General features: G+C 39.8%; 1 protein-coding gene across 4 annotated transcripts in view; it reads right to left on the bottom strand.

The window, feature by feature from the left end:
- The window catches only part of LOC126298774 (1-acyl-sn-glycerol-3-phosphate acyltransferase alpha-like), a 588,589-nt gene that overhangs the window by 41,277 nt on the left and 521,487 nt on the right, over positions 1-25,825 (bottom strand). For all 4 annotated transcript variants that reach the window (XM_049990225.1, XM_049990226.1, XM_049990227.1 and 1 more), the window contains 2 exons: positions 10,412-10,625; positions 4,813-4,946 (listed from right to left, as the gene is read on the bottom strand). In XM_049990225.1, the coding sequence (XP_049846182.1) occupies positions 4,813-4,946; positions 10,412-10,617 (340 nt within the window). In that variant the 5' untranslated portion in view covers positions 10,618-10,625. The remainder of the gene's footprint in view (positions 1-4,812; positions 4,947-10,411; positions 10,626-25,825) is intronic.

Here is a 25,825-nt window from a genome sequence, read left to right on the forward strand (position 1 = left end):
CTGAGACAGCTGTAGACTGTTGGTCCTTCATAAATGAAAACAGAGGAGAAGTAAAAAAAATGGGCACATGACATCAACTCACTGACAAATGGGAACAGGGATCTAGATCCTCTAGAAACAACAAACACCTTCAACAGATATTATATAACTGTAGCAGAAGAATTGATAAAACAAAATAAAACAGATGAACTAATGCTAAAAATTCCACATATGAGTCATACCACTGCATTCATTCCAGCAATTGATACAAAAGTTTCAAATCTAGTAAAGCAACTAAAAGTCAGACATTCACTTGGTTTCAATAGTGTTACGTAACATCTCAAAGAAGTGTAGGGAAAGTATACAAAAACCATTAATACCTGTGCTCAATGCTGCAATAGAGTATAGTATATTCCCAGATTCATTAAAAGCAAGTAAAATAATGTCAGTATTTAAGAAAGGAAACAGAGGTGAATTCAGAAAATACCAGTCAATATCATCAATCTGCACCCTTGAAAAGGTCTATGAAATGATAATACAGAATAAAACTGTTAGTTTAATAAATAAATTTAACATACTCCACTCATCACAAAATGGTTTCAGAGAAGGGAAATCAATAATAATGACATCGACTGATTTAGTTGAACATATTCTGAGTTCACTTGACAGGCAACAGATGACTTGCACGATCTTCATGGACCTGTCTAAAGCACTTGACTGTGTGAATCACTGTCAGTAAGAAATTTGAGGCACACTAGTTGACAAAATATAATTACAGACCTGATTTACAAACTGTCAGATATGATGTGCCACAAGTTTCTGTGGTCTGCCTGAAACTATTAATTCTCTACGTATCAGTTTCCCAGAACACATAAAGCAGAACTTTATAAAGTATGCTGATGATACTTAACATTATATTGTAGCTGAGACAAAGGAGGAGCTTGAAAAGGGAGCACTCTTAAATTTTGGAACTGCAGACAAGTATCTAGTAGGAAAAAATATTTTTATAAACCAATCTAAAACAATGTGTGTAGTGTTCCAAACCAAACAGAGTGAAACTTATAATGTAAATATTAAATTAAACAGAGAGGAAATTAAAGACGTAAGCATTACACAATTTTAGGAACTATTACAGATAACCATTCGACATGGGAGCATGTAGAAAGATAAGCACCCACATATTCCAGATGTTCAGAAGAGCAAAGGTTGTGGATCATTAAGTTCTCAGGATAATGTACTATAAATGTGTCATCTCACATTTGTCCTTATGAATTCATATATGGGGAAGTGCAGAAAAGAGCAGTGAGGTGTATAGCAAAAATACCACCCACACAGACCTGTAGACAAGCTTCTGAACACCATAATATAAAGACAGTGTACTTGCTGTACATATATCAGAATATTATGGCAGTGACGCTAAGTGAAAAACACCGCCTAAATAAACAATTGTGGAAAGGATAAGTTACCACTCACCATAAGATGATACATTGAGTTGTACACAGGCACAACACAAAGACTGTTACATATTAAGCTTTCAGCCAATGCCTCAGGGCTGAGAGGCTAGAGATAGTGGCACTGTGTTTGTGAGATGTGATTGCTTGTGTGAATGTTTATGTGTTTTACTTTTCTAATGAAGTTTTTGGCCAAAAGCTTAGTGTGTTAATGTATCATCTTTATGGTGAGTATCATTTTATGCTTTCCATAACTGTTGACATTTCAACCTGGACCTCCTATAAAAGGATGTACATGAACATGTAACAAGAAGAAAGGAAAATTATTATGCAAGACAATGTAATTGCAAACTGACAATGAGTGCTCAAGATGAAGCAGGCAAAAAGGTTTTTTAACAAGTTACCAAAATCAGGTATGGAATAAATGGAATTAATTTTTTGAAAAAATTCTTTAAAGGTGTATCTCACTGAGAAATGTATATACAGTATGGGTGAGTATAAGATATCAAATTAAATGTCAGATTTTATATTCAAACAAAAAGTAGCAGACTCATACCTGCCTGTTAAGTGGAATCCTGTGTTCTTTATTGTCCATGGGTTGTATTTAAGCTTTGGTGTACTGTAACATGGCGAATGCATTCAGAACACAGGCCTTCATCTGTCTTATTCTTCCTGCCTACAAAATTTTATGACACACCCTATATTTTCAGCTGAAAATCATCAGCTAGGGTCCATGGGCAAAGAATAAATATATATAAATAGGCTGATTACTGATTCATCAGAAGACTTCAACAGAATATTAAGGTAAAATGTTTCATATGAGTACTGAATGTACATCTACGTGATGAATATGCATTCACCATGAGTGGAGTTTGAAGATCATCAAATGTTTGGGTTAACAATGAGTACATTACATGCTTCAAATGTCCTTAAAACGGAATTTGGTAAATGCGCTCAGTTTTGTTACATACTGATTATTTACATTTCTGACAATCACTTCTCATTGATCAGTGACACAACACTAACTTTCATTTTCTAGTGACATGCTACAATCACCTTGGAATACTGAATCTCTAAAGGTACAGATAAGAATTATATTTATTTATATATGTTACAAGCACTGGGGCTCTTATAGCCACATTTTCAGCTGGAAGAAAAAACAAACATCCTGCTTCATGAAGGAATTATCCAAATGAGATGGAGATAAGTAAATGTGATGTACATGTACCGACAAACAAATGATTACAGGTTCAGAACAATTGGATGATTTATTCACAAGAGAGAGCTTCAGAAATCAAGCAAGTCAATAACGTGCTAATGCACCACTGGCCTTTATGCAAGCAATTATTCAGCTTGTCTCTGATTGAAAAAGTTGTTTGATGTCCTCCTGAGAGATATCATACCAAACTCTGTCCAACAGGCATGTTAGATCATCAAAATACTGAACTGGTTATTGGGCCCTGCCATTATGCTCCAAATTTTCTCCACTGGGGAAACATCTGGTGACCTCACTGGCCAAGGCAGGGTTTGGCAAGCATGAAGACATGCATTAGAAACTCTCACTGTATTCAGGCAGACATTATCTTTCTGAAATGTACGCTCAGGATGGCTTGCCATGAAGGACAACATAACAGGGTGTAGAATATCATCAATGTACTACTGTGCTGCAAAAGTGCCATGAATGACAACCGAAGAGGTCTTGCTATGAAAAGAAATGGCATCCCAGATCATCACTCATAGTTGTGAGCCTGTATGGTAGGTAACAGCCAGATTGGTATTGCACTGCTGTCCAGGGTGCCCCAGACATGTGATCACTGGGTCCCAGTTCGAAGCCAGACTCATCATTGAAGACAATTCTACTTCAGTAAATGAGATTCCAGGCCAAAGACGTATCTGGAGATAACTTGGACAGTGGGGCAATACCAACTTGGCTGCCACCTGTGATATGACCAGACAAACAGGAGTGATGGTCTGGGGTGTCATCTCTTTTCGCAACAAGACCCCTTTGGTTGTCATCTGTGGAACCCTTACAGAACAGTAGTACATTGGTAATGTTCTAAGCTACATTTTGTTGTCCTTCATGGCAAACAACACTGGGCTTACATTTCAGCAATTTAATGCCCACCCACAAATAGTGAAAGTTTCTTCTGCTTATCTTCATGCTTTCAAAGCACTACTTTGGCCAGAAAAGTCGCTGGGTTTCTCCTGAATTGAGAATGTTTGGAGCATTATGGGCAGAGCCGTCCAGCCTCTCAGGATTCTGATCATCTAACATGTCAACTGTGCAGAATTTGGCATGATATCCCTCAGGAGCACATCCAGCAATTCTATCAACCAGTGCCAAGTCAAATAACTTGTATTTGTATTTGTATTTCTTTATTGGCCCTGTAAATCATGTTTAGGTACTTATTTTGCACAAGCGATGTAGGACAAGTCAGATTGGTACAGTATATACAACATCATACACATTGTTATTTTGAAAGAATAAATAATTAAAAATTATTCAAGACATATTGAATATTGATGACAAATTTAATATAATGAAATAATATGATAGACTTATTAAGAATATTTGAACAGTTACACTACACTTTTCTGGTACTCTAAAAACTCAGAAACAGAATAGAAGCAGTGGTCAAGCAAGTACTCTTTCAGTTTCACTTTAAACTTTTGTAAATTTTGCATCTGTTTCAAATAGGGTGGCATGTGATTGTACAGCATTATGCCAGTACGATACACTCCTTTCTTACAAATGTTTGTACTTACTGTATTGACATGCAAGTAGTGCTTCTGCCTAGTATCACAGTTATACTTGAAGCTATTTCCATCTTTTAAAATACTTCCTTTTGTGAAATTTAATATTTCATACATATATAAGCAAGGAAGAGGAAGTATACTGAGATTTTTAAATATTGGTTTACAGGAGTCTCTGTACTTAGCATGGTTTATTATTCTATGAATCTGTTTCTGTAGCCTAAACTCCTTGCATAAGGGCCAGATGTGGAGCAAAACATTATTGACTTGCTCAATTTGTGAAGCTCTTTCTCTTTATAAGTCATGCAGTTTTTCTGAAATTGTAATAATTTGTTTGTTTGTACCTGTACATCATATCTACCAACCTCTGTCCCATTCTGATAATACCTTCGCCACGTGTCACTTTTTGTCTCAGAGTGTAAATCTGGGGAAAATTTTGGTGATTTAACATTTGTTTGAGACAGTAACATAGAAATTAAAGATAATGTTACCATGGGGAACAGATCTTTCAGTTTTTTTTTCTTTTACTTTAATGAGATGAATAAATGAAGCAATGTGGTGATTAACTTTGTTAGGAGGCCTACATAAAGATATTCTGTATCAGTCAAAAAATACGAACAATGCTCACCCAAAATGTCAAGTATTGTTTGATGATTGGAGACAATCACACCCACTTTGTTCTCCTTCAAATGATGACAGTCACGCATCTCCCAAGTGATACCAATAAGTTTTGAGATATACTTCAGTACTTTAGATACATCACTGTAAGAAAGAAAAATAGATTTAGACTTATTTTTTGTACTAATTATTCATTACACTGCACTCAGTTAAAGATTACTTTTTCTTTCAGTTGCTTGTACAATTCAGGTTATAAATTACAATATTTTTGTATCTTATACTGAAAATTAATTACTACAGAGACATATATAATTAGGGATTACTTGTCGTTATTTCCTAAAACTCTATCACATAGATGGTACAGCACACTTAAGGATGAGAAAATATTCTCTATGTTCTATTTCAACTGGCCATTTTGTACCACAAAACAAATGAACCAGGTACGTTTGTTCAAACTTACTTCTCAGGATGTAATAATACAGCGAGTTTTGGAAATGAGGAGGGGGAGGTGGTGTGATTGTTTGAAGGGGGATGGGAGAGGAAGGGGAAATTTGCTCCATACTGTCAACAAGTAAATCCTTGATGCTCATCCACAAACTGAATGCAAGTAACAGGAAACTTCCTCAATGTGAGACTACAATACTTGTGCAGCAGAGTGCCACAGTGGTAATTACCATCTTTAACTTGTCCACTAAGTCATAAAACTCTGTAAAAAAGAATCATTTTTGTTACAAGTGTTTGCCCCCCAACTGCAAGTAAGTAATCACTTGCATATACAGGCAGAATTGTCACATGATTTGTCCATATTAGACACTATATCTGCAAAAATGTATGGTTGTACCATATACCATATAACAGGGTCCAACAGAAATGCTAAGTTGATATTTTTGTATAGCAGAATGGGAAGCAAACAGGGGTGTCACTGTGATCAATAAAGAAGGGTTGGTGCAGACACCAATGTGAAGATTAGTCATAAGGTTTTACTTATAGCCTCAAAAAATTACACTGTTGATTTTTTGTTTGTTTGCTGGTGCATGTCTGCAGTCCTGGTACATGTTGAAATCCTTGTGTTGCACTATCATAGTAGCCAAAACAGTATGTCACAGACCAATAATAGAGTGTGCTTCATTTTCTGCATTTGAAGAAAAACAACTTAGCAACAATCCATGGTAATTGATGGAAGTGTACAGCAACAAAGGATCATTGTTTGACACAGTGACTGGGTGGCAGAGGCTCTCCCTGCATGGTCAAAGAAATCTGAATGACAAAAATGTCAGGCTATCTCTCTTTAAAGGATGGTAAATCACAAGAGAAGCTGACACTCTGATCACATCTGAGGTGACGCCGATAGAAGCACAAATCAGTCATAGATCAGTTTTCAACATCTGGCTCAACATTTTGAACATGACAGAGGTTGCTGCTCACTGGGTTCTGTGACTGCTCACACCCATTCAAGAAGCCCTCCAAACCAAGGCAGCAGTAGAAATGCTGTAGGTGTCTCAGTCCAATCTAAACAACTTTTTTTAGCCACCTAATCACACTGGATGAGAGCTGTGTGTATTGCTATACTGAGACAAAGGAGCAAAGCAAATAGTGGAAACATGTGGATTCACCACTGCTGAAAAAGGCAAAAGAGTCAGCCATCATCGAGCAAGGTGATGCTAGGTGTTTTACCATGGTGTGGTGCTAACAGATTATGCTAATAAGGAGCAAATCATCACAGGAGTATACAACTAAATTCCCCTGAAAATGTTACAGGAGGCTGTCAAAATGATGTGGAGCAGAAAGCTGTCTGAGGAGGTGTTTGTACTCCATAAAAATGCCTGAGCTTATTCTGCGAAAGACACAGTCACACAAGCTGCATCTTTGGACTATCAAAATTTGTGGTACCCCCATATGATCCTGACATGGCACTCAGTGGCTTTCCTTTGATGAAGAGACCATTTTCAGAATGCAATGAGGTGATTTTCAAGGTGGAACATTTCCTGAGCAGCTGAAATGCAGATTTCTACAACCAAGATCTCCACCAAATCATCCACTGTTGAGAAAAATGTGTTGCTTTGGAAAGTGAGCATGTAGAAAAAAATGAACACAAAATTTTCACTTTCGCAGCTTGAGTCTTCAAAGTAATAAAACTCTATGATTACTCTTCTTATAAACATTGGTCTGGTACACAGTTGTTCCTTTAGCATGTTAAGGATTACTGTTTGGGCCTTATGGACAAAGGCTTGGTAGACATCACAAAGTAATGATATAGATGACACAGTGTTGCCTTAAAGCTCAATATGTGGGTGTATGTTCTGGGATCTGAAGACTAAATTCGTACTGGAACTGTTTGGTGAAGCTAATAACATGAATGGAGTCGAGACTTAGGCTGAAGACATCTAAGTGGTGTCTGGGGATGCAGATGGGAGTTGAAAGAAAATGCCAAATATGTGCTCTTATAGATATAAATTTACTTTAGGAGCATCAAGTTGGTGATAGCTACAAATAAAACTAAATGTATATTACTTAAAGGATAGTTCTCCATAAATCACAACCCAACTCTTACATGTGATAACAGCCCAGTTACTCAAAGCACCATTTTCAGATACTAAAAAGTATTCTTGAATGGTAAAATAGACATTTTGATGCTATCACAGTTTGTCAAAAGACACCCAAGAATATGTGTAAAATTAATCAGATATAAATTACTCCTTCAGCCCGTGAGATTTTGCAACAATGCATTTTGATCACCATTGTGGGCTTTCCTGCAAGTGTTTGAGTTCACAGACTGGTTGATAAGACACAGAGCCAGCCCAAGAAACCAGAAGTAAGAAGTTTTCCTGAGATATCTGCGAGTGCTTAGTATTTCACCAGCAAACACTGTTGTGGCTGGCAGGAGTGCCAACCGTATTGCTAAAGGAGGCCAAAATGCACGCGTTTTAGCTCACGCAGGCTGTCATGAGGTCTGGAACATGACAAGGGAATTAGAATTGTGAAAAACGGATGTAGCTGGTGGAATACTTAACTTTAATCCATTAATGGAGAATGTCGCTCTTTATGGTACATGATTCACAATATCAATAGTACGGATACTGGCGCCTTGCTAGGTCATAGCAAATAACGTAGCTGAAGGCTATGCTAACTATCGTCTCGGCAAATGAGAGTGTAGAAGTCAGTAAACCATCGCTAGCAAAGTCGGCTGTACAACTGGGGCGAGTGCTAGGAAGTCTCTCTAGACCTGCAGTGTGGCGGCGCTCGGTCTGCAATCACTGATAGTGGCGACACACGGGTCCAACGTATACTACCGGACTGCAGCCGATTTAAAGGCTACCACCTAGCAAGTGTGGTGTCTGGTGGTGACACCACAAACACTCTTCTCACCATTCTAGGAATATGCTCTGACAATACCACTGTATGCTACCTGGTCATTTGTTGATACATATATATTCAGTATCTCCCGTTAATCCTATTTGGTATGGGTCCCGCACATTTGAGCAATATTCTAGGATGGGTTGCACAAGTGGTTGGTAAGCTGTCTCCTTTGTAGACTGCCTGCATGTACCCAGTATTCTACCAATAAACTGAAGTCTTCCACCTGCCTTACCCACAACTGAGCCTACATGTTCACTCCATTTCACATTCCTACAAAGTGTTACACTCAGATATTTGTGTGAGTTAAACAATTCCAACTGTGGCTTACTGGTATAATGGTCATAGGATGTATTTTACATTTTGTGAAGTGCACAGTTTTACATTTCTGAACATTTAAAACAAGTTGCCAGTACTTGCACCACTTTGAAATCTTATCAAGAACTGACTCAATACTTATGCAGCTTCTTTCAGTCAGTACTTCATTATAGGTAACTGTATAATCTGCAAAAAGTCTGAGGTTACTATTAATAGAGTCTGCAAGGTCATTAATGTACAACATGAACAACAAGAGACCCAACACACTTCCCTGAGCCACACTCAAAGTTACTTCTACGTCTGTTGGTGACTCTCCAGCCAAAATAACTTGCTGTGTCCTCCCTCACTCCAGCCATGAATTTTGCTTGTTACCCCATATGATCATATTTTTGATAACAAGCTCAGATATGGTACTGAGTCACATGCTTTTCAGAAAGCAGGAAATACTACATTTACTTGACTGTATTGGTCCAAAGATTTCAGTATGTCATGTAAGAAAACTGTGAGTTGGGTGACACATGGTTGATTTTTACAGAATCCATGCTGTTTAGCTAGGAGAAGGTCATTATGTTTGAGCTCAGAATATGTTCTAAGATTCTACAACAAATCAATGACTAGGATGCTGGACAGTAGTTTTGTGGATTCTTCTACTACTCTTTTTGTAAATGGGCATGACCTGCACTTTCTCCCAACTACAGGGCATGTTTTCTTTTAGTTTAGAAATCGATGATAGATTACACTTAACAAGGGAGCTAACTGAGCCACAAATTCAACATAGAAGTTTGTAGGCCCTGGAGATTTGTTCAGTTTTAATGATTTCAGTTGTTTCCAAACTGACATAGCACTTATTTCACTCAACTTTTCAGTGGTACATGGTTAATGCTCAGCTCAGGCAATTCTTCTGGTTTTTCCTTTCTAAAGGAATATTTGAAAATGGAGTTAAGCATTCTGCTTCTGCTTTGCTACCCTAAATTTTCAGTTTCTGTCTCATCTACGAGTGACTGGGCACTAACTTTGGTGCCACTAACAACCTTTACAAATGACCAGAATTTCTTTGGGCTTTGTGAAACAGCATTTGACAACATTCTGCCATGGTAGTCATTGAAGGCTTCACACATTGCTCTCTTGACACCCAAATGTGTTTTATTTAGCATCTCTCTATCTTGGATCCTATGGTTTGTTTTACACCTATTATGCAGTATTTCCTGTTTCTTTAGAATTTTCTTTACAGGTTTTGTACCAAATGAAATACATAAGCTGAATTGGTGTGCAGCTTCCACAGTCCACATTTCCTTTTCACCTCGTCTCCTCTCCTAATAGTGACAGCATGTTTGGTACATAGTTGTCTATCTGTAATAAATTCCCTACCTGTGGTTATGTAAGGGGTGAATTTAAGAAACTTCAGAGTGAATCAAACCTGTAATTTTGGGAAAGGATGAGAATTTTATGGGGTTTGCAATGGGTATAATCCTTTGAATATGGAAACAGAAAAGAGTAATATAAGTTCTGTTGTGCGTAAGAAAAGAGATGTGAATATGTAGTCAGGCTGATGTAATCTGGATTAGACCAGATTTGGTGAACTAGAAATAATGAAAACTCAAGGAACATTGTACTTGCATAGAACAGTAACCCATCGTAAATGAGATGTGATGACATAATAAAGAATGGTATATGCATCTCTGCTGATACTAATGGTTAAGTTCTTTCTATCATAGTATCTTGGTCATGACAGTTCAAAATTATAGCACTAATAAAAGAAGAAATAGTGAAAGGAAGGATACTGTGGTCTACAATAACTTTTGATGTGATGTGATTCTGATAGCAGTGATGATAAATGGTAAGATTGATTTTAGTGGTGCTGTTGATAATGGTGAAGTATATAGCTGTACTAAGCTATAGAATAGAAACCAGATTTTTACAGACCTACTAGTACTTACGTTAAATTGTCAACATTCCAAGGGCGCAGCAAAAATAATGGAATGCATATTAATCCCGCCACAGAAACACAAAATATGTATGCAAAGTATCGCAGATAGAACTTCAGTGTTCCAAAGTCTCCACGTACACTGATCCACAATAAAGGTAAACTTAAAAGGACTGTTACAACAGGCCACTGGATTCCTTCTTCCATGAACGTCTCCATGATGTCACCTGAAAATGAGAAAAACAATTCTTCAGAGTTTCTATATGCATAGGCTTTTCACTATAGTTTTTGGTAGTTAACACTCAAAATTTTTTAATCTCAAGTTCCTTCACAATAAAACTACTAATAGATTAATTAATTATAAATGTGATTGAACAAAGGAAATAAAGTTCTGTTACATGAAGCCACTTTCAGATGGTTTCTAGTAGAGTTTAACCAGCAATTTTTCACGCTTTCCAATTGCATGTGAGTGCAAAGTCCTTTTATAATGTTGACAAAACCGAAGGATATAGAGAAGCACAGGCTTCTTGAGAAAATTTGCCATTCAAGTCATACACATGTATTGTAAATGACTGTATAGTTTTGCAAAGATGTTATTGTATAGAACACATTCCATAAACAAACTGCATAAACAAATTAATTTTTTTATTAATATAATGATTATCATGTTACTATTCATAAAACTATGATTTCAGTCACAACTGTTTTTTTCCTGCAATTATCTCAGTCAGCACAGTCTGTGTGTTATTGGTGCAATGCACATCTCTCTGGAAATGGGCGACAGGGATGGCCCGTGAGAAATGTCTTTATGTCAGCAAAGTCGCAGAATCTACACTGAGCTAAGGGACGTTACTGTTAGATAGTTGTAGAAATAATGAAAAAAAGTCTGCTATCAGCTTTACTGATATGCTGCAGTGTAGCTTTGATGCTGCAGTGTTGCTTTGACAGGCATTGTCAGTGTCCATCCCATAAAACAAAAAGGAAAGAGAGAGGATTTGAGAAAAATATACTGAACAATGTCAAGGAGTGTAGAAGAGAAAAGTATGTTAGAACAAGTTTAAGGGAGTAAAAGAGATAAAACAAGGCTGTAAATTCAGCAACTATATGATAGTAAACTTGGAGAGGTTGAAAGAATTGGCCAACCAGTTGCAGATAAAGGATTATTGGAACCCTTGACTAGGTTTCGACAGTTATAAAATTGTCTTCTTCAGAAGGTATAATGGACACAATGTAATGTATTAGCATGTGATATAACAAGGTCCACTATATCTTCTGAAGAAGACAATTTTAAACTTGTCGAAACCTAGGTCAAAGGTTCCAAGAAACTTTTATTTGGAACTGGTCGGGTGATTCTTTCAACTTCTCAAAGATTCAACAAGGATGGCAGCATCGGACTATGAAATGCAGGAATAAAGAATGAAAGACAGAGGAGGAGAATATTTTAAAGAACAACACCATTAAAATATGGGGAAATCCAGGAATTTGCAGAAGAGAAATAGGTGGAACAAGCTGACAGCAAAGGTGATGAAGAGGAACCAACACTGGAAGGAATGATTATAGCTGTTAAGGAGATGAAGAACTACAGAGTTGTGGGGAAACATACGATAAGAAGTGAAATTTTCAAATCTGGTGGGATAGAGCTGTTAGAGAAAATGAATGAACTGGTTCAGAAAATTGAGGGAAGTGAAAAAGTACGAATAAGTGTTAGTGTGTGAACCATTCAACAAAACATCATCAATATGGGCTTTGGGAGCCGAAGGCCCTCTCAGGTACCCTTGATGACTGCACGACACAACACTGACGTTTTACTGTCGATGACTGGAAACATGTTGACTGGTCAGACGAGTCTCGTTTCAAACTGAATTGAGCTGATAAAGACGAGTATGGGTATGGAGACAACCTCATGAATCCAAGGACCCTGCTTTTCAGCAGGGGACTGTTGAAGCTGATGGAGGCTCTGTAAAGGTGAGGCACGTGTGCATTTGGAGTGAAATGGGACCCCTGATAGACTAGATATGATTCTGACGGGTGACATATACCTAAGCAACCTGTCTGATCACCTGTATGCATTCATGTCGATTGTGCATTCCGATGGATGTGGACAATTCCAGCAGGATAACGAGACACCGCACACATCCAGAGCTACTACATTGTGGCTCCGAGAACACTATTCTGAGTTTAAACGTTTCTGCTGGAGACGAAACTCCCCAGATATGAAAGTTATTATGCCTTGGAATGTGCCGTTCAAAAGAGATCTCCACTCCCTCGTACTCTTACAGATTTAGGACAGCCCTGCAGTATCCATGGTGTCAATTCCCTCCAGCACTACTCCAGACATTAGTCGAGTCCATGCCATGTCGTGTTGCGGCACTTCTGCGTGCTCACGGGGGCTCTACACGATATTCGGCAGGTGTACAAGTTTCTTTGGTTCTTCAATGTATATTCAACAGGACGCCTCAGAACATAGCATGTTTGGATGACAGCCATGCTTAGGAGGAATAGGGAATGTCTACTGAGAAACTACGTAGTTTCATAACTTGAAGTGTCTGCATTTGGCTTGGTCATAAGTAAGATAAAAAACTGAATATATGATCAACACAAGAAACAAAACAAGGTGGAGAGGCGATGAACTGATTGAAATGTTTGAAAGAGTACACCAGTTTAAATATTTGTGAGGTATGGCTACAGAAGATAATATGTTACCACCTGAGATAAAGGCAAGAATAACAATAGGAACCGAGTGCTATTACAGCTTCCTAAACCTGTTGCGATCCTCCAACATCTCAAGACAGCTGAAGATGACAGTTTACAAAACTGTTATAAAACCTGTTATGTACGGAACCGAAATGTGGACAGTAACACGAAAAGTTAGAAATACCTTGGATGCATGGGAATGCAATGTACTTTGAAAGATACCTGTGGGGTATTACGTGATAATGGCGCAAATAGCCTTGCCGCAATGGTAACATCGGCTCCCATCAGATCACCGAAGTTAAGTAGTGATGGGCTTGGCTAGCACTTGGATATGTGACCATACGCGTCAGCCGAGCACTGATGGAAAGCGGTCTGCACTCAACCGTTGTGAGGCTGTTTGAAGACTTACTTGATTAAGAAGTAGCCGCTCCGTTCACGAGCACTGATAACAGCCGAAGGAGCGATGTGCTCATGATATGTCCCACCAGATCCGCTTCCAGTGACGCCTATCGGCTGAGATGACACGGCATTCGGTCGGTACCGTTGGGTCTTTGGTGGCCTCTTCGAACGGAGTTTAGTTTAGGTGTAATGATGGTGGTTGGAGAATTAGGACCAATGCAGAACACTATGAACTCTGTTGGAATCAACCAGTCACCATAGATGTAAAGGCGGTTACAGTGGCTTTGATGTGTACAAAGAATGGAAGAGCAGTAAGTGCCAAAGAAGATGCAGTCTGCAAAGCCAGAGGGTAGCCACGCAGTGGGGAGATCAAGAGTGCGATGGTTGGATGATGCAGAGATGGATCTGAGACGATTACGAGTGCGGAACTGGAGAAGGATAGCGAAGTCGCGGGATGACTGAAGGAGATAGGTGGTCGACAAGCCTTCGTGGGCTTATGAGATCAATGATTGGATCAGTAGTGAAATAAAATTACTACAATTGGAGATATTAACATTTAGTTGGACATTCAATAGTGAACCTATCAGCTATGCACAACGCCTCTCTTTCAGCCTATGCCACTGGAGTCTGTTAAGCATCTCTGTAGGGCTGTCGCGCTGACTAAACGAACCTGTGACGAAACGCGCCGCTCTTCATTAGATCTTGCCTCCCTCTTCTACTAATCTAATCCGATAAGGGTCCCAGACTGATGAGCGGTACTCAAGAAGCGGTGGAAAAAGTGTTTTTAAGTCACTTCCTTCGTGAATGAGTGATACTTTCTGAAGGTTCTCCTAATAAGTCTCAGTCTGGCATCTGATTTTCCTCGTACTTTTGCGAACGGCGTCGTGGAACTTCCGATAAAGCAACTAGATCGTCTATATACACTACTGGCCATTAAAATTGCTACACCACGAAGATGATGTGCTACAGACGGGAAATTTAACCGACAGGAAGAAGATGCTGTGATATTCAAATGATGACCTTTTCAAAGCATTCACAAAAGGTTGGCGCCGGTGGCGACACCTACAACGTGCTGAGGTGAGGAAAGTTTCCAACCGATTTCTCATATACAAACAGCAGCTGACCGGCGTTGCCTGGTGAAACGTTGTTGTGATGCCTCGTCTAAGGAGGAGAAATGGGTACCATCACGTTTCCAACTTTGATAAAGGTCGGATTGTAGCCTATCGCGATTGCGGTTTATCGTATCGCGACACTGCTGCTCGCGTTGGTCCAGATGCAATGACTGTAAGCAGAATATGGAATCGGTGGGTTCAGGAGGGTAATACGGAACGCCGTGCTGGGTCCCAACGGTCTCATGTCACTAACAGTCGAGATAACAGGCATCTTACCCGCATGGCTGTAACGGTTCGTGCAGCCACGTCTCGATCCTTGAGTCAACAGATGGGGACGTTTGCAAGACAACAACCATCTGCACGAGCAATTCGACGACGTTTGCAGCAGCATGGGCTATCAGCTCGTAGACCATGGCTGCGGTTATCCTTGACACTGCATCACAGACAGGAGCGCCTGCGATGGTGTACTCAACGACGAACCAGGATGCACGAATGGCATAACGTCATTCTTTTTGGGTGAATCGAGGTTCTGTTTACAGCATCATGATGATCGCATCAGTGTTTGGCGACACCACGGTGAACGCACGTTGGAAGCGTGTATTCGTCATCGCCACACTGGCGTATCACCCGGCGTGATGGTATGGGGTGTCACTGGTTACACGTCTCGGTCATCCCTTGTTCGCATTGACGGCTCTTTGAACAGTGGACGTTACATTTCAGATGTATTACGACCCGTGGCTCAACCTTCATTCGATCCCTGCCAAACCGTACATTTCAGCAGGATAATGCACGACCGCATGTTGCAGGTCGTGTACGGGCCTTTCTGGATACAGAAAATGTTCGACTGCTGCCCTGGCCAGTATATTCTCCAGATCTTTCACCAACTGAAAAAGTCTGGTCAATGGTGGAAAAGCAACTGGCTCGTCACAATACGCTAGTCACTACTCTTGACGAACTGTGGTATCGTGCTGAAACCTCATGGGCAGCTGTACCTGCACAATCCCCTCCAAGCTCTGTTTGACACAATGCCCAGGAGTATCAAGGCCGTTATTACGGCCATAGTTGGTTGTTATGGGTACTGTGTCCTCAGGATCTATGCACCCAAATTGCGTGAAAATGTAATAACATGTCAGTTCTAGTATAATAAATTTGTCCAATGAATACCCGTTTATCACCTGCATTTCTTCTTGGTGTAGCGCCTAACGGGCTGGGTCATTCGGGTATTGCTTAGTATTGTCGGGCGCCTTCGGTCACATGTGCACGTACTCGAGGTTTAGTTCCACGTTCTGCCATCGGCAATTGTAAAATAGACCGTTAATACGTAGTTTGTAAATCCAATTCATGTGCTCTAAGTTATAATAAAAATCACATTATAATCTTAAATTTTTAAAACTAATAATAATAAATAAACTCACCAGTCAGCAAAGTTTGCGTCTGGCTTTTCATAATTCAGACAGTTATCAGTTAGGATGTCGGCTTTGATGTGAAGAGTGGCCAAGGCGTTCAATCTCTCCTCAAACAACGAAGAACGCGGGTACGATTTCAGTCTTTTAAGAGCCGAAAACGAGCGTTCTGCCGAACAATTTGTAAGTGCCATACACAGAATGTATGTCAACATTCGGGAACATGGACTGTAACCTCTCTTTTCGTAAAAATTTACACATTTCGACTGGTACATCACTAATCTCAGAAGATTTCAAAAGTACTGCGAAATGCACTCATTCACTAGGGAAGGAAGGCTCTAAATCTGTGTCATATGACGCTTGGAGTTTTGCTGGACGTTCAGCAATATCGTCAGGTGAACTGTTCTTAAGGTTAAGGAAAACTGTGAAGGAGTCCAACAGTGTTCTATAGCTTTCCTTCCTTCACACTAATTCAGTGTACAAGTTGTAGATGGCTCAAATGGCTCTGAGCACTATGGGACTTAACATCTGACGTCATCAGTCCCCTAGAACGTAGAACTACTTAAACCTAACTAACCTAAGGACATCACACACATCCATGCCCGAGGCAGGATTTGAACATGCGACGTAGCGGTGGTGGGGTTTCAGACTGAAGCGCCTAGAACCCCTTGGCTACACCGGCCGGCTACAAGTTATAGAATACTGGGAGAAATGTTTCGACTCTAAATTTCTCCCTTCCAGTCAGAAAAACTTCTTCAGAGTCCGCTTCTTCGTCATCATGAAGTTTGCGTTTTCGTGATCTTTTGTAGGTGCATTCATAGTCTAAATCAGTTCAAACTCCATGGATTTATTTTCATAATAGTCGAACATGCCACGAATAGATGCAATAGATTCTACAAGTGATTCATATAATTCATGCACTATTTTAGTATCAATACATCTACATCTACAACCATACTCCGCAAGCCACCTGCCGGTGTGTGGAGAAGGGTACTTTGAGTACCTCTATCGGTTCTCTCTTCTATTCCAGTCTTGTATTGTTCGTGGAAAGAAGGCTTGTCGGTATGGCTCTGTGTGGGCTCTAATCTCTCTGATTTTATCCTCATGGTCTCTTCGCGAGATATACGTAGGAGGGAGCAATATACTGCTTGACTCCTCGGTGAAGGTATGTTCTCGAAACTTCAACAAAGCCCGTACCGAGCTACTGAGCGTCTCTCCTGCAGAGTCTTCCACTGGAATTTACTATCATCTCCGTAATGCTTTCGCGATTACTAAATGATCCTGTAACGAAGCGCGCTGCTCTCCGTTGGATCTTCTCTATCTCTCCTATCAACCCTACCTGGTACGGATCGCACACTGCTGAGCAATATTCAAACAGTGGGCGAACAAGTGTACTGTAACCTACTTCCTTTGTTTTCGGATTGCATTTCCTTACGATTCTTCCAATGAATCTCAGTCTGGCATCTGGTTTACCGACGATCAACTTTATATGATCATTCCATTTTAAATCACTCCTAATGCCTACTCCCAGATAATTTATGGAATTAACTGCTTCCAGTTGCTGACCTGCAATATTGTAGCTAAATGATAAAGGATCTTCCTTTCTATGTATTCGCAGCACATTACACTTGTCTACATTGAGATTCAATTGCCATTCCCTGCACCATGCGTCAATTCATTGCAGATCCTCCTGCATTTCAGTACAATTTTCCATTGTTACAACCCCTCGATGTACTACAGCATCATCCGCAAAAAGCCTCAGTGAATTTCCGATGTTATCCACAAGGTCATTTATGTATATTGTGAATAGCAACGGTCCTACGACACTCCCCTGCGGCACACCTGAAATCACTCTTACTTCGGAAGACTTCTCTCCATTGAGAATGACATGCTGCGTTCTGTTATCTAGGAACTCTTCAATCCAATCACACAATTGGTTTCGTAGTCCATATGCTTTTACTTTGTTCATTAATTTATTTACAATTTGCTATTTCAGATTTACACAATGAAACCTCTGGAGTATGTCCTTCCAAACTGCCATCATGAATAGTGTTTCTAGTCTGCTGAATTGATTCCATAAAGCCGAAGCCTCATTTCGCACAAGCGGTTTTTCAAGCGTATTATTGGAAATATGTGTGAGTGCATTGATAACGCCCTCCCAGGTTTCATACAGACTTACGCACGCTTCCTCTCTTGCTGATCAACGTGTTTTTGATAAACTTTTTACCGTTTTGCTTCCTCATTTCATGAAGGAAAGAAGTTTATCCTAGCGCTGTGTAGAAGCAGAGAAAAAAATTATAAAGGTCTTGCGTTACAGTGAAAAATGAACATGCTTCCCGACAACAGCTTGCAGCACTAGTGCCAACTAAATTCAAAGTATATGCTGCAGCTGGCACATAACGTGCTTTCGGATTTCGTTCTTTAATGCGTGCGTGCATACCAGTGTAGGTTCCTGATATAATGCATGCATTGTCATATGACTTGCCTCTACAGTCAGTAATATCAATGGAATTTGTAGACAGGACTTTGAGTACGGCCTCAGCTAAGTTTTCGGACTTGAGTCTCGGGTTTTTTAAAAACAGATGGAAACGTTCAACAGGTTCACCATTCTCGTTCAAATATCTTAATATGAAAGATAATTGATCGATACGTGAAATGTCCGCAGTAGAATCTACTACTATAGAGAAATATCTAGCCTGTTTTATTTCACTTATGATAATTCTTTTTATTCGTTCAGAGAAAAGCTCTATTATTTTATCACAGATTGTTGAGGAAAGATAACTCGTATGTCCCTGCCCTGGATTTCAATATCTTTCAATGTGCTCTGCGAGAAAAAGATCAAACTCGGCTATAAGTTCAAGAGACAACATAAATTGACCATTATGTAATGAATGGAATCTTTCAACGTGTCCACGTAGGGGAAACCAGTCTTAGCTTCTTCGCTACTGCAAACACCCTTTTCAACGCACTGCGCCAGTACATTTTTTCTGTCTCAACATATGACTTGAATTGGTTATCTGTTGTTCCAAGTGACTTTTTTCTTGTTGAGAGTGATAACTCAGAATTTTTGTGTTCAAGTGAAGTCTAATGATGAGATAAAATATTAGAAATATTTTTCCAATCTGCAATACCATTAGGAGCAATTGCGGCCTTACCTCTGAACAATTAACAAGGTGTACAAAAAACAGCACGCAAAATTGATTCACCATTTAAAAGTTTACGGTAAAATACATTTTTGTTCTAATATCTGGTTTCATCGCCTATTGAACTTGAATTAGAAAAATCACTGTTACAATTTTTATTAATGCCACCTTGTAAGAGAATATCAATTTTTGATTCATTGACATACCATTCTGCAGGATCATCACTAACGAGGTTATTTCTTTTTCTACTGTCTGACAAGACATATAGTTTTTCGTGAAACACTAAATCAGGAACAATTTGCTTTTCTTCATTTTTAACTTTTGTTTCGACTGTATTTACTTCTTTTACAACAGCCGCACTACTTGAACTCGAATTTGAACCAGCAACATTTTTTGCTGTTTTTAGAACATTGGCTTCTCGTTCTCGCCTTTCCTTCGATAATTTCCGAAATGCCGCCCAACTTAATTATGCACGTTTGATTTTTTCCCTGTTATTCGTATTAATGCGTTTACAAAATTGTTAACCAACAGTTAAAACAAAAGAAAGAAATTGTAAAAGGAATGAAAGACTGTATCCAGTTCTAATCGTACTACACCGCACATGAGCACATAGCTTTTTACCTTAAATATGTCACACGAGCCCAAAGATTTTTCTTTGAAACACAGAGCGATGAACTAACCAACTCGGATTACTTGACGTAACTGTGCTATGAAAGAGCGACAATGCAGAATAATTTAATTTCATTGTCACCTGTTTCTCTGTTGTCAGTGGACAGTAGAAGCACACCTGCCGGCTGGAATTCGTCTCGTAAAGAAAACGGGACGGTTCCTTTTTTGCTTCTGTTTCCCGCGTCGCCGGAATTTTACTTGGAACGCAAATATGTTGTGAATATTCTTGACACTGTCTTTCTAATTTAAAAATCAAATAATTTTTGCAATTTCTTGCAGTGAGGTGTGCTGGATCAACTCTTATCCCACTTATTCTTATAACATTTTAGCTGTTTCTGTGGGCAGAAAAGACAGACTACAACGTTTAAGTAGTCTTGTTGGCAGTTGATCTTGTGTGTTGTCATTTGTGTGAACACTGTTGTTATGTCTGCACGCAAATGCACCTTTTGTTCCAACATAAAATAAAAATAGCCTTTCTTCGAAGAAAAAAATGCTTACTTAAGAAGTTTAATTTAAAATTCTCAATTCCACGTACTATTCGATTGCACAGAGTAGGAATTTCGATATCGTGCAGGCTGCAGCCCAATAAATGAGACAAACGAAATAAATGAGAGAAACGAAAGTAGGTTTCTTCTTCTTCTTTTGCCAAAAAAAATTGACTAAGTAAATAAATAAATAAATAAAACTTTTAAACTGTTGTGAAGTGTATTTCACACGTTATTTGATATTCTGCTTATGTCCTTTTCGTATAGACATGTGTTTAAAAATGTGAAACATTCCCAGTATCAACATGTTTTGTTAAACAGGTGCCATTAAATCAAAGCTCAGATATTGAAGACCACAGAGCTTTCACATTAATTACAGTAATGGAGGGTTGATTTGATACTTCTCCATAATTTATACAAGAAATATAACTAGAGTCAGGTTTTACATACTGAGGCCCACACATGTTACAGAAATTAAAAAACTGCTGATTAGTTTATAACAGCTTTTGAGGGGTTCCGGTATTTTCACGGGGAAATATGGTAGGGTTAAGTAGAAGCCGACAACATTCTCAGAATAATAATGTTTCAAACATTGTATTGTAGATCGCCGTCCTGAGAGCTCACTCCAAAATGTTTTGAACAGTTATGATGATGATACCAGACAGAAACCCAATGTTAAATTTCCATTCGGTCACCAAGTAAACTATGTATATTTCCAAGTTTGTATTGTCGAATTTCATTCTTAAGTCTTATTTAAACTAGCAAGTTGGTTTATAATATTAAAAGTTTTTGTCGTTTGTAAGCGCAGTTATTTTAAAATGTAAAAGATTAAACTGCGTACAGAGCAAAAACGGCTGCCCCCCTTAAGTTGCCGCCCCTAGGCCCGTGCCTAGTGGGCCTAATTGTAAATATGGGATGAAATAAAATGTTGCAGGGAGTACATTACTTGTTCACGGATGGCAGGGTCAGATGTAAAAGGGTTGCGAAGTGCATGGTACACAATACTGCTATCTTTCCTTGTGGTGGTCAGGCATGATCAACCCTCGACCAGAACCTTGACGACGAGTATGCTTGCCCCCATGTTCTCATGCATTCCAACATCGGGCCCACGAACACATCCGAATGCTCCACAAATTCGGATACTGAGTGACTGGACCAGCCGGCTAAGTGGAGATCCACAATGAGGTTTGTTTTAAACTCTGCCAAGTGCTGACAACGCCGTCTCACACGAGTGCGTAGTATCTCCATGTCCTCCTCAGTGATCCCTCAACATCTGACGCTGTTCACGCCCCTAACATACACCCTACCAGGCCTAATAACGCCACTAAACACGGACAACATTATAGTGCTCTGGTTGCTCTGCTATCTGTCACAATGAATTGCAGCTAAAATTGTTCACCAGCATACCGCCGATGGTGCATAAGTGTACGAAGGTACATACACGGTGAAAATGATTTAAACCGATAAACTCTGGGAGGTTGCACGGGGCACCGAAATAAAAATTTGTCTCTGATTTCACAATTTAAAGAGGTAGAGGGAGTTTCTCTGTATGAAAATTAATTAAACTAACTAACTTTTAATTAAATTAAACTAAATTAATTAAACTAACGTACTCTGGGAGGTTGTATGGTAAAGTAAAAATACTTTCTCTAATGTATTTTCCTGTGAGGACAAAAAGTAACTAAAACGAGTTTTAATTCATTATTACCAAGAGACAAATCATTAGCGCAACACAATTATTTCAGTTACAATAGAGGTTCAAAATTGCATCCATTGAGTTGTTCTGTCTAACACAGTCAAAGACTGCAGGATTATCCTCAATTCCTGCTGCTGCTGTCACTACCTGGGCAACCAGATTCTCTTCTGGTTCAACAGGGGTCTTGTAAACAAGCTTGCACATCTCTCCTCACACAGAAACGTTTAGAGAGGACATATCTACATCTACATTTATACTCCGCAAGCCACCCAACGGTGTGTGGCGGAGGGCACTTTACGTGCCACTGTCATTACCTCTCTTTCCTGTTCCAGTCTCGTATGGCTCGCGGGGAGAACGACTGTCTGAAAGCCTCCGTGCGCGCTCTAATCTCTCTAATTTTACATTCGTGATCTCCTCGGGAGGTATAAGTAGGGGGAAGCAATATATTCGATACCTCATCCAGAAACGCACCCCCACGAAACCTGGCGAGCAAGCTATACCGCGATGCAGAGCGCCTCTCTTGCAGAGTTTGCCACTTGAGTTTGTTAAACATCTTTGTAACGCTATCACACTTACCAAATAACCCTGTGACGAAACGCGCCGCTCTTCTTTGGATCTTCTCAATCTCCTTCGTCAACCCGATCTGGTACGGATCCCACACTGATGAGCAATACTCAAGTATAGGTCGAACGAGTGTTTTGTAAGCCACCTCCTTTGTTGATGGACTACATTTTCTAAGGACTCTCCCAATGAATCTCAACCTGGTACCCACCTTACCAACAATTAATTTTATATGATCATTCCTCTTCAAATCGTTCCGCACGAATACTCCCAGATATTTTACAGAAGTAACTGCTACCAGTGTTTGTTCCGCTATCATATAATCATACAATAAAGGATCCTTCTTTTTGTGTATTCGCAATACATTACATTTGTCTATGTTAAGGGTCAGTTGCCACTCCCTGCACCAATTGCCTATCCGCTGCAGATCTTCCTGCATTTCGCTACAATTTTCTAATGCTGCAACTTCTCTGTATACTACAGCATCATCTGCGAAAAGCCGCATGGAACTTCCGACACTATCTACTAGGTCATTTATATATATTGTGACATATCAGGGGATCGAGTAGGACATGGTACAGGGCCACCAATTTCAATCCACTTTTCTGGAAAGTGTCGGTTCAAGAATCGATGCACTGGACAACTGAGATGTGCCTTCCGCTGCTGCTACTATCTGGGCAACCCGATTCTCTTCTGATTCAGCAGGGTTTTGTAAACAAGCTTGCACATCTCTCCTCACATAAAAAAGTTCAGAGACGTTATATCAGGGGATCTAGAAGCCATGGTACAGGGACACCAATGCCAATCCACTTCTCTGGAAACTGTCTGCTCAAGAATCGATGCACAGGACAACTGAGAAGTGCCGGTGGCCGTCATAATGGAACCACATGCGCTGTCTTGTAGCGAGTGGAACATCATCCAGCAAGGCTGACAGTGGAATGAAGAGGAAACTGTAATAATGCCTACCCGCTAATGGCGTAGATAGGAGATACTGCCCAGTTAACAGTCACCAACAACATCTACCCACACACTCTCGTAGAGCCGCAATTGATGACCACGAGTAAACATGGCATACGGATCAACCTCAGCCGAAACGTATGAATTGTGGATGTTGAAGAGCCCTTCACGTCTGAACGTGGCTTCACCTGTAAACAGCTCATAAGACAGAACTGAGGATGCATTTGACACTGTTCAAAGTACCACTGTGAAAACTGTGCTCTGAGTGGATAACCATTTGGTTGCACGTTGTGCACACGGTGAAAGTGAAATGGATTAACAATTGCTCATGAAGGACGTTTCTTAAATTTGTCAGATTCGTCCCCGTGTTATGCGTAATTGCACGAGTGTTGGAACGACTGCGTCCTCCATATGATTAAAAAATGTTCATAGGTAATGACGACATTAGAGAAAATTGTATGTTTTGGTTTTCCATACAACTTCTCAGAGTTTAATGTAGGTTAATTCTTACAAAGAAGAAAACAGCACCCAGCCACTATTAATACTGTTATTTATTTAGGTAAATAGCGTCGTTACCTATTTCGAACTGGCAAGTTCATCATCAGACGGCTGTTTACATGGTTTTCAAGATACACTTTACGTTATCGTCCGTTTCGATTTTTATTAGTCCACTGTGGCGAAATATTTCTGGTGTGCTGTTGCCGTCGAAAATTCCGCGCGATTTTGTTGCGAAGTTGCAGGATTGTATTTTTCGAATATTCCAAAATATATCCAGCACTTATGTAATTTGTACATCATCATATTGTGCAAAGCACCACACACACACACACACACACACACACACACACACACACACACCAAAAAGAATTTGCTGCATGTGAAGTTATCACAAAGATTGCAGATTTACAAATACAACAGTGTCAGAGACGTTCTCTCTCAGAAACATCACAATATACAGATTGATCAATCTCACCATGTCAGTTTTAGACAAAATAGCATTCCCAGAGTTTGTCTTTCAAATACTTTTTATCCTGCAGACATCCGGCCATATCTTCTGGGTGCTTCACTTTTTTTGTCAGCCAGTGTACTTACACAGCAGCTATAGATACCACATATACATAAAGGAATAATCTGGCTGAAACGAAACCAGGTGTACTAGTATGCCGAAGAAATGAGACGATTTGGTATATCTACTTCCTTAAATGTGAATATTTCAAGTTTAGGCTTTACAACGACTGTTAATGATATCAATTGCAACTACAAGTTTATCGTTAGCCTCAACGACTTATTTTATTTCCATGAAGCGTTTCAGAAGCTTGAACCTCCATCAGCATGTGGATTTATCTCGATTAATACTACATGTATGTGTTATGAGAACGACTTTGGGGAAAGCTGTGGCACTGTCGCAGGCTCCTTTTCCTGTTGTGTTTACATCAGATACACTTTGTATACACTGCTGCTGCTGTTTGTACCCACACTTCCGTATCTGTGCTGACTGCGTCAGACTCAACGAAGTTGCCGGCCTTGAGCGGCGGCGGGTAGAGAGCGTTGTTGTAATGTGTGGCGCTCGAGAGAAATTACGGGACGTTCTGCTCCGCAGGTTTAGCCGAAATAATTTACTGGCGCACCCAGACTAATTTTCTGCACCACTAATCTATTAAAAGCAGTCTAACAAGGGTCGCCAACGGTACTTTGATCGCGAGACATGGTTAAATCCCCCATTATTCCAAAAGTCAATAATTAAAGCCCTTTAACCGTCTAACTACTTTGAGAAAGATTCGGAAGTCCGACGACTGGACTGGAAAATGTACACTGCGGACAGTTCATACACCACCGCTGGCTCCTACTACGGTCGAGTAGCGACGAGATGTCTGTTGTCAGAGGTCGTAGCGGCATACGTCAGTGTTTTTTTTTGTTTTTTTGTTTTTTTAAATTGATGTATTGCCAGTTAGAAGTACCGGTTTCGGCAAGTAGTTGCCATCTTCAGATGTACTTGACTATATTTGTTTATACATTTATGCAAGCTTTTTAGTGGATTAAGCTCCATACCGTAAATCACGGATTTTGATGCCCTTCAAATATGTCGTAGAGACACTTACCCTGAGTATCTGGCTATCCAGTTTTTTAGCGACGGGCGTTTGTTTTTCAGAAAATCGATTTTGAAGTTCATTGCGCGCTTCGTATACCCGTAACATTACGCATATTTCGAGCAAGTGAACGTAGCGCAGCGGTAAATGTTCGTGGCTACTGCGCTGGACGTACCATGTTCGAATCCTGCTCCGATATGTCTTTTTTTATGTATGTAAGA

This window comes from Schistocerca gregaria, chromosome X, assembly GCF_023897955.1.
Source record: "Schistocerca gregaria isolate iqSchGreg1 chromosome X, iqSchGreg1.2, whole genome shotgun sequence".
Lineage (NCBI taxonomy): Eukaryota > Metazoa > Arthropoda > Insecta > Orthoptera > Acrididae > Schistocerca > Schistocerca gregaria.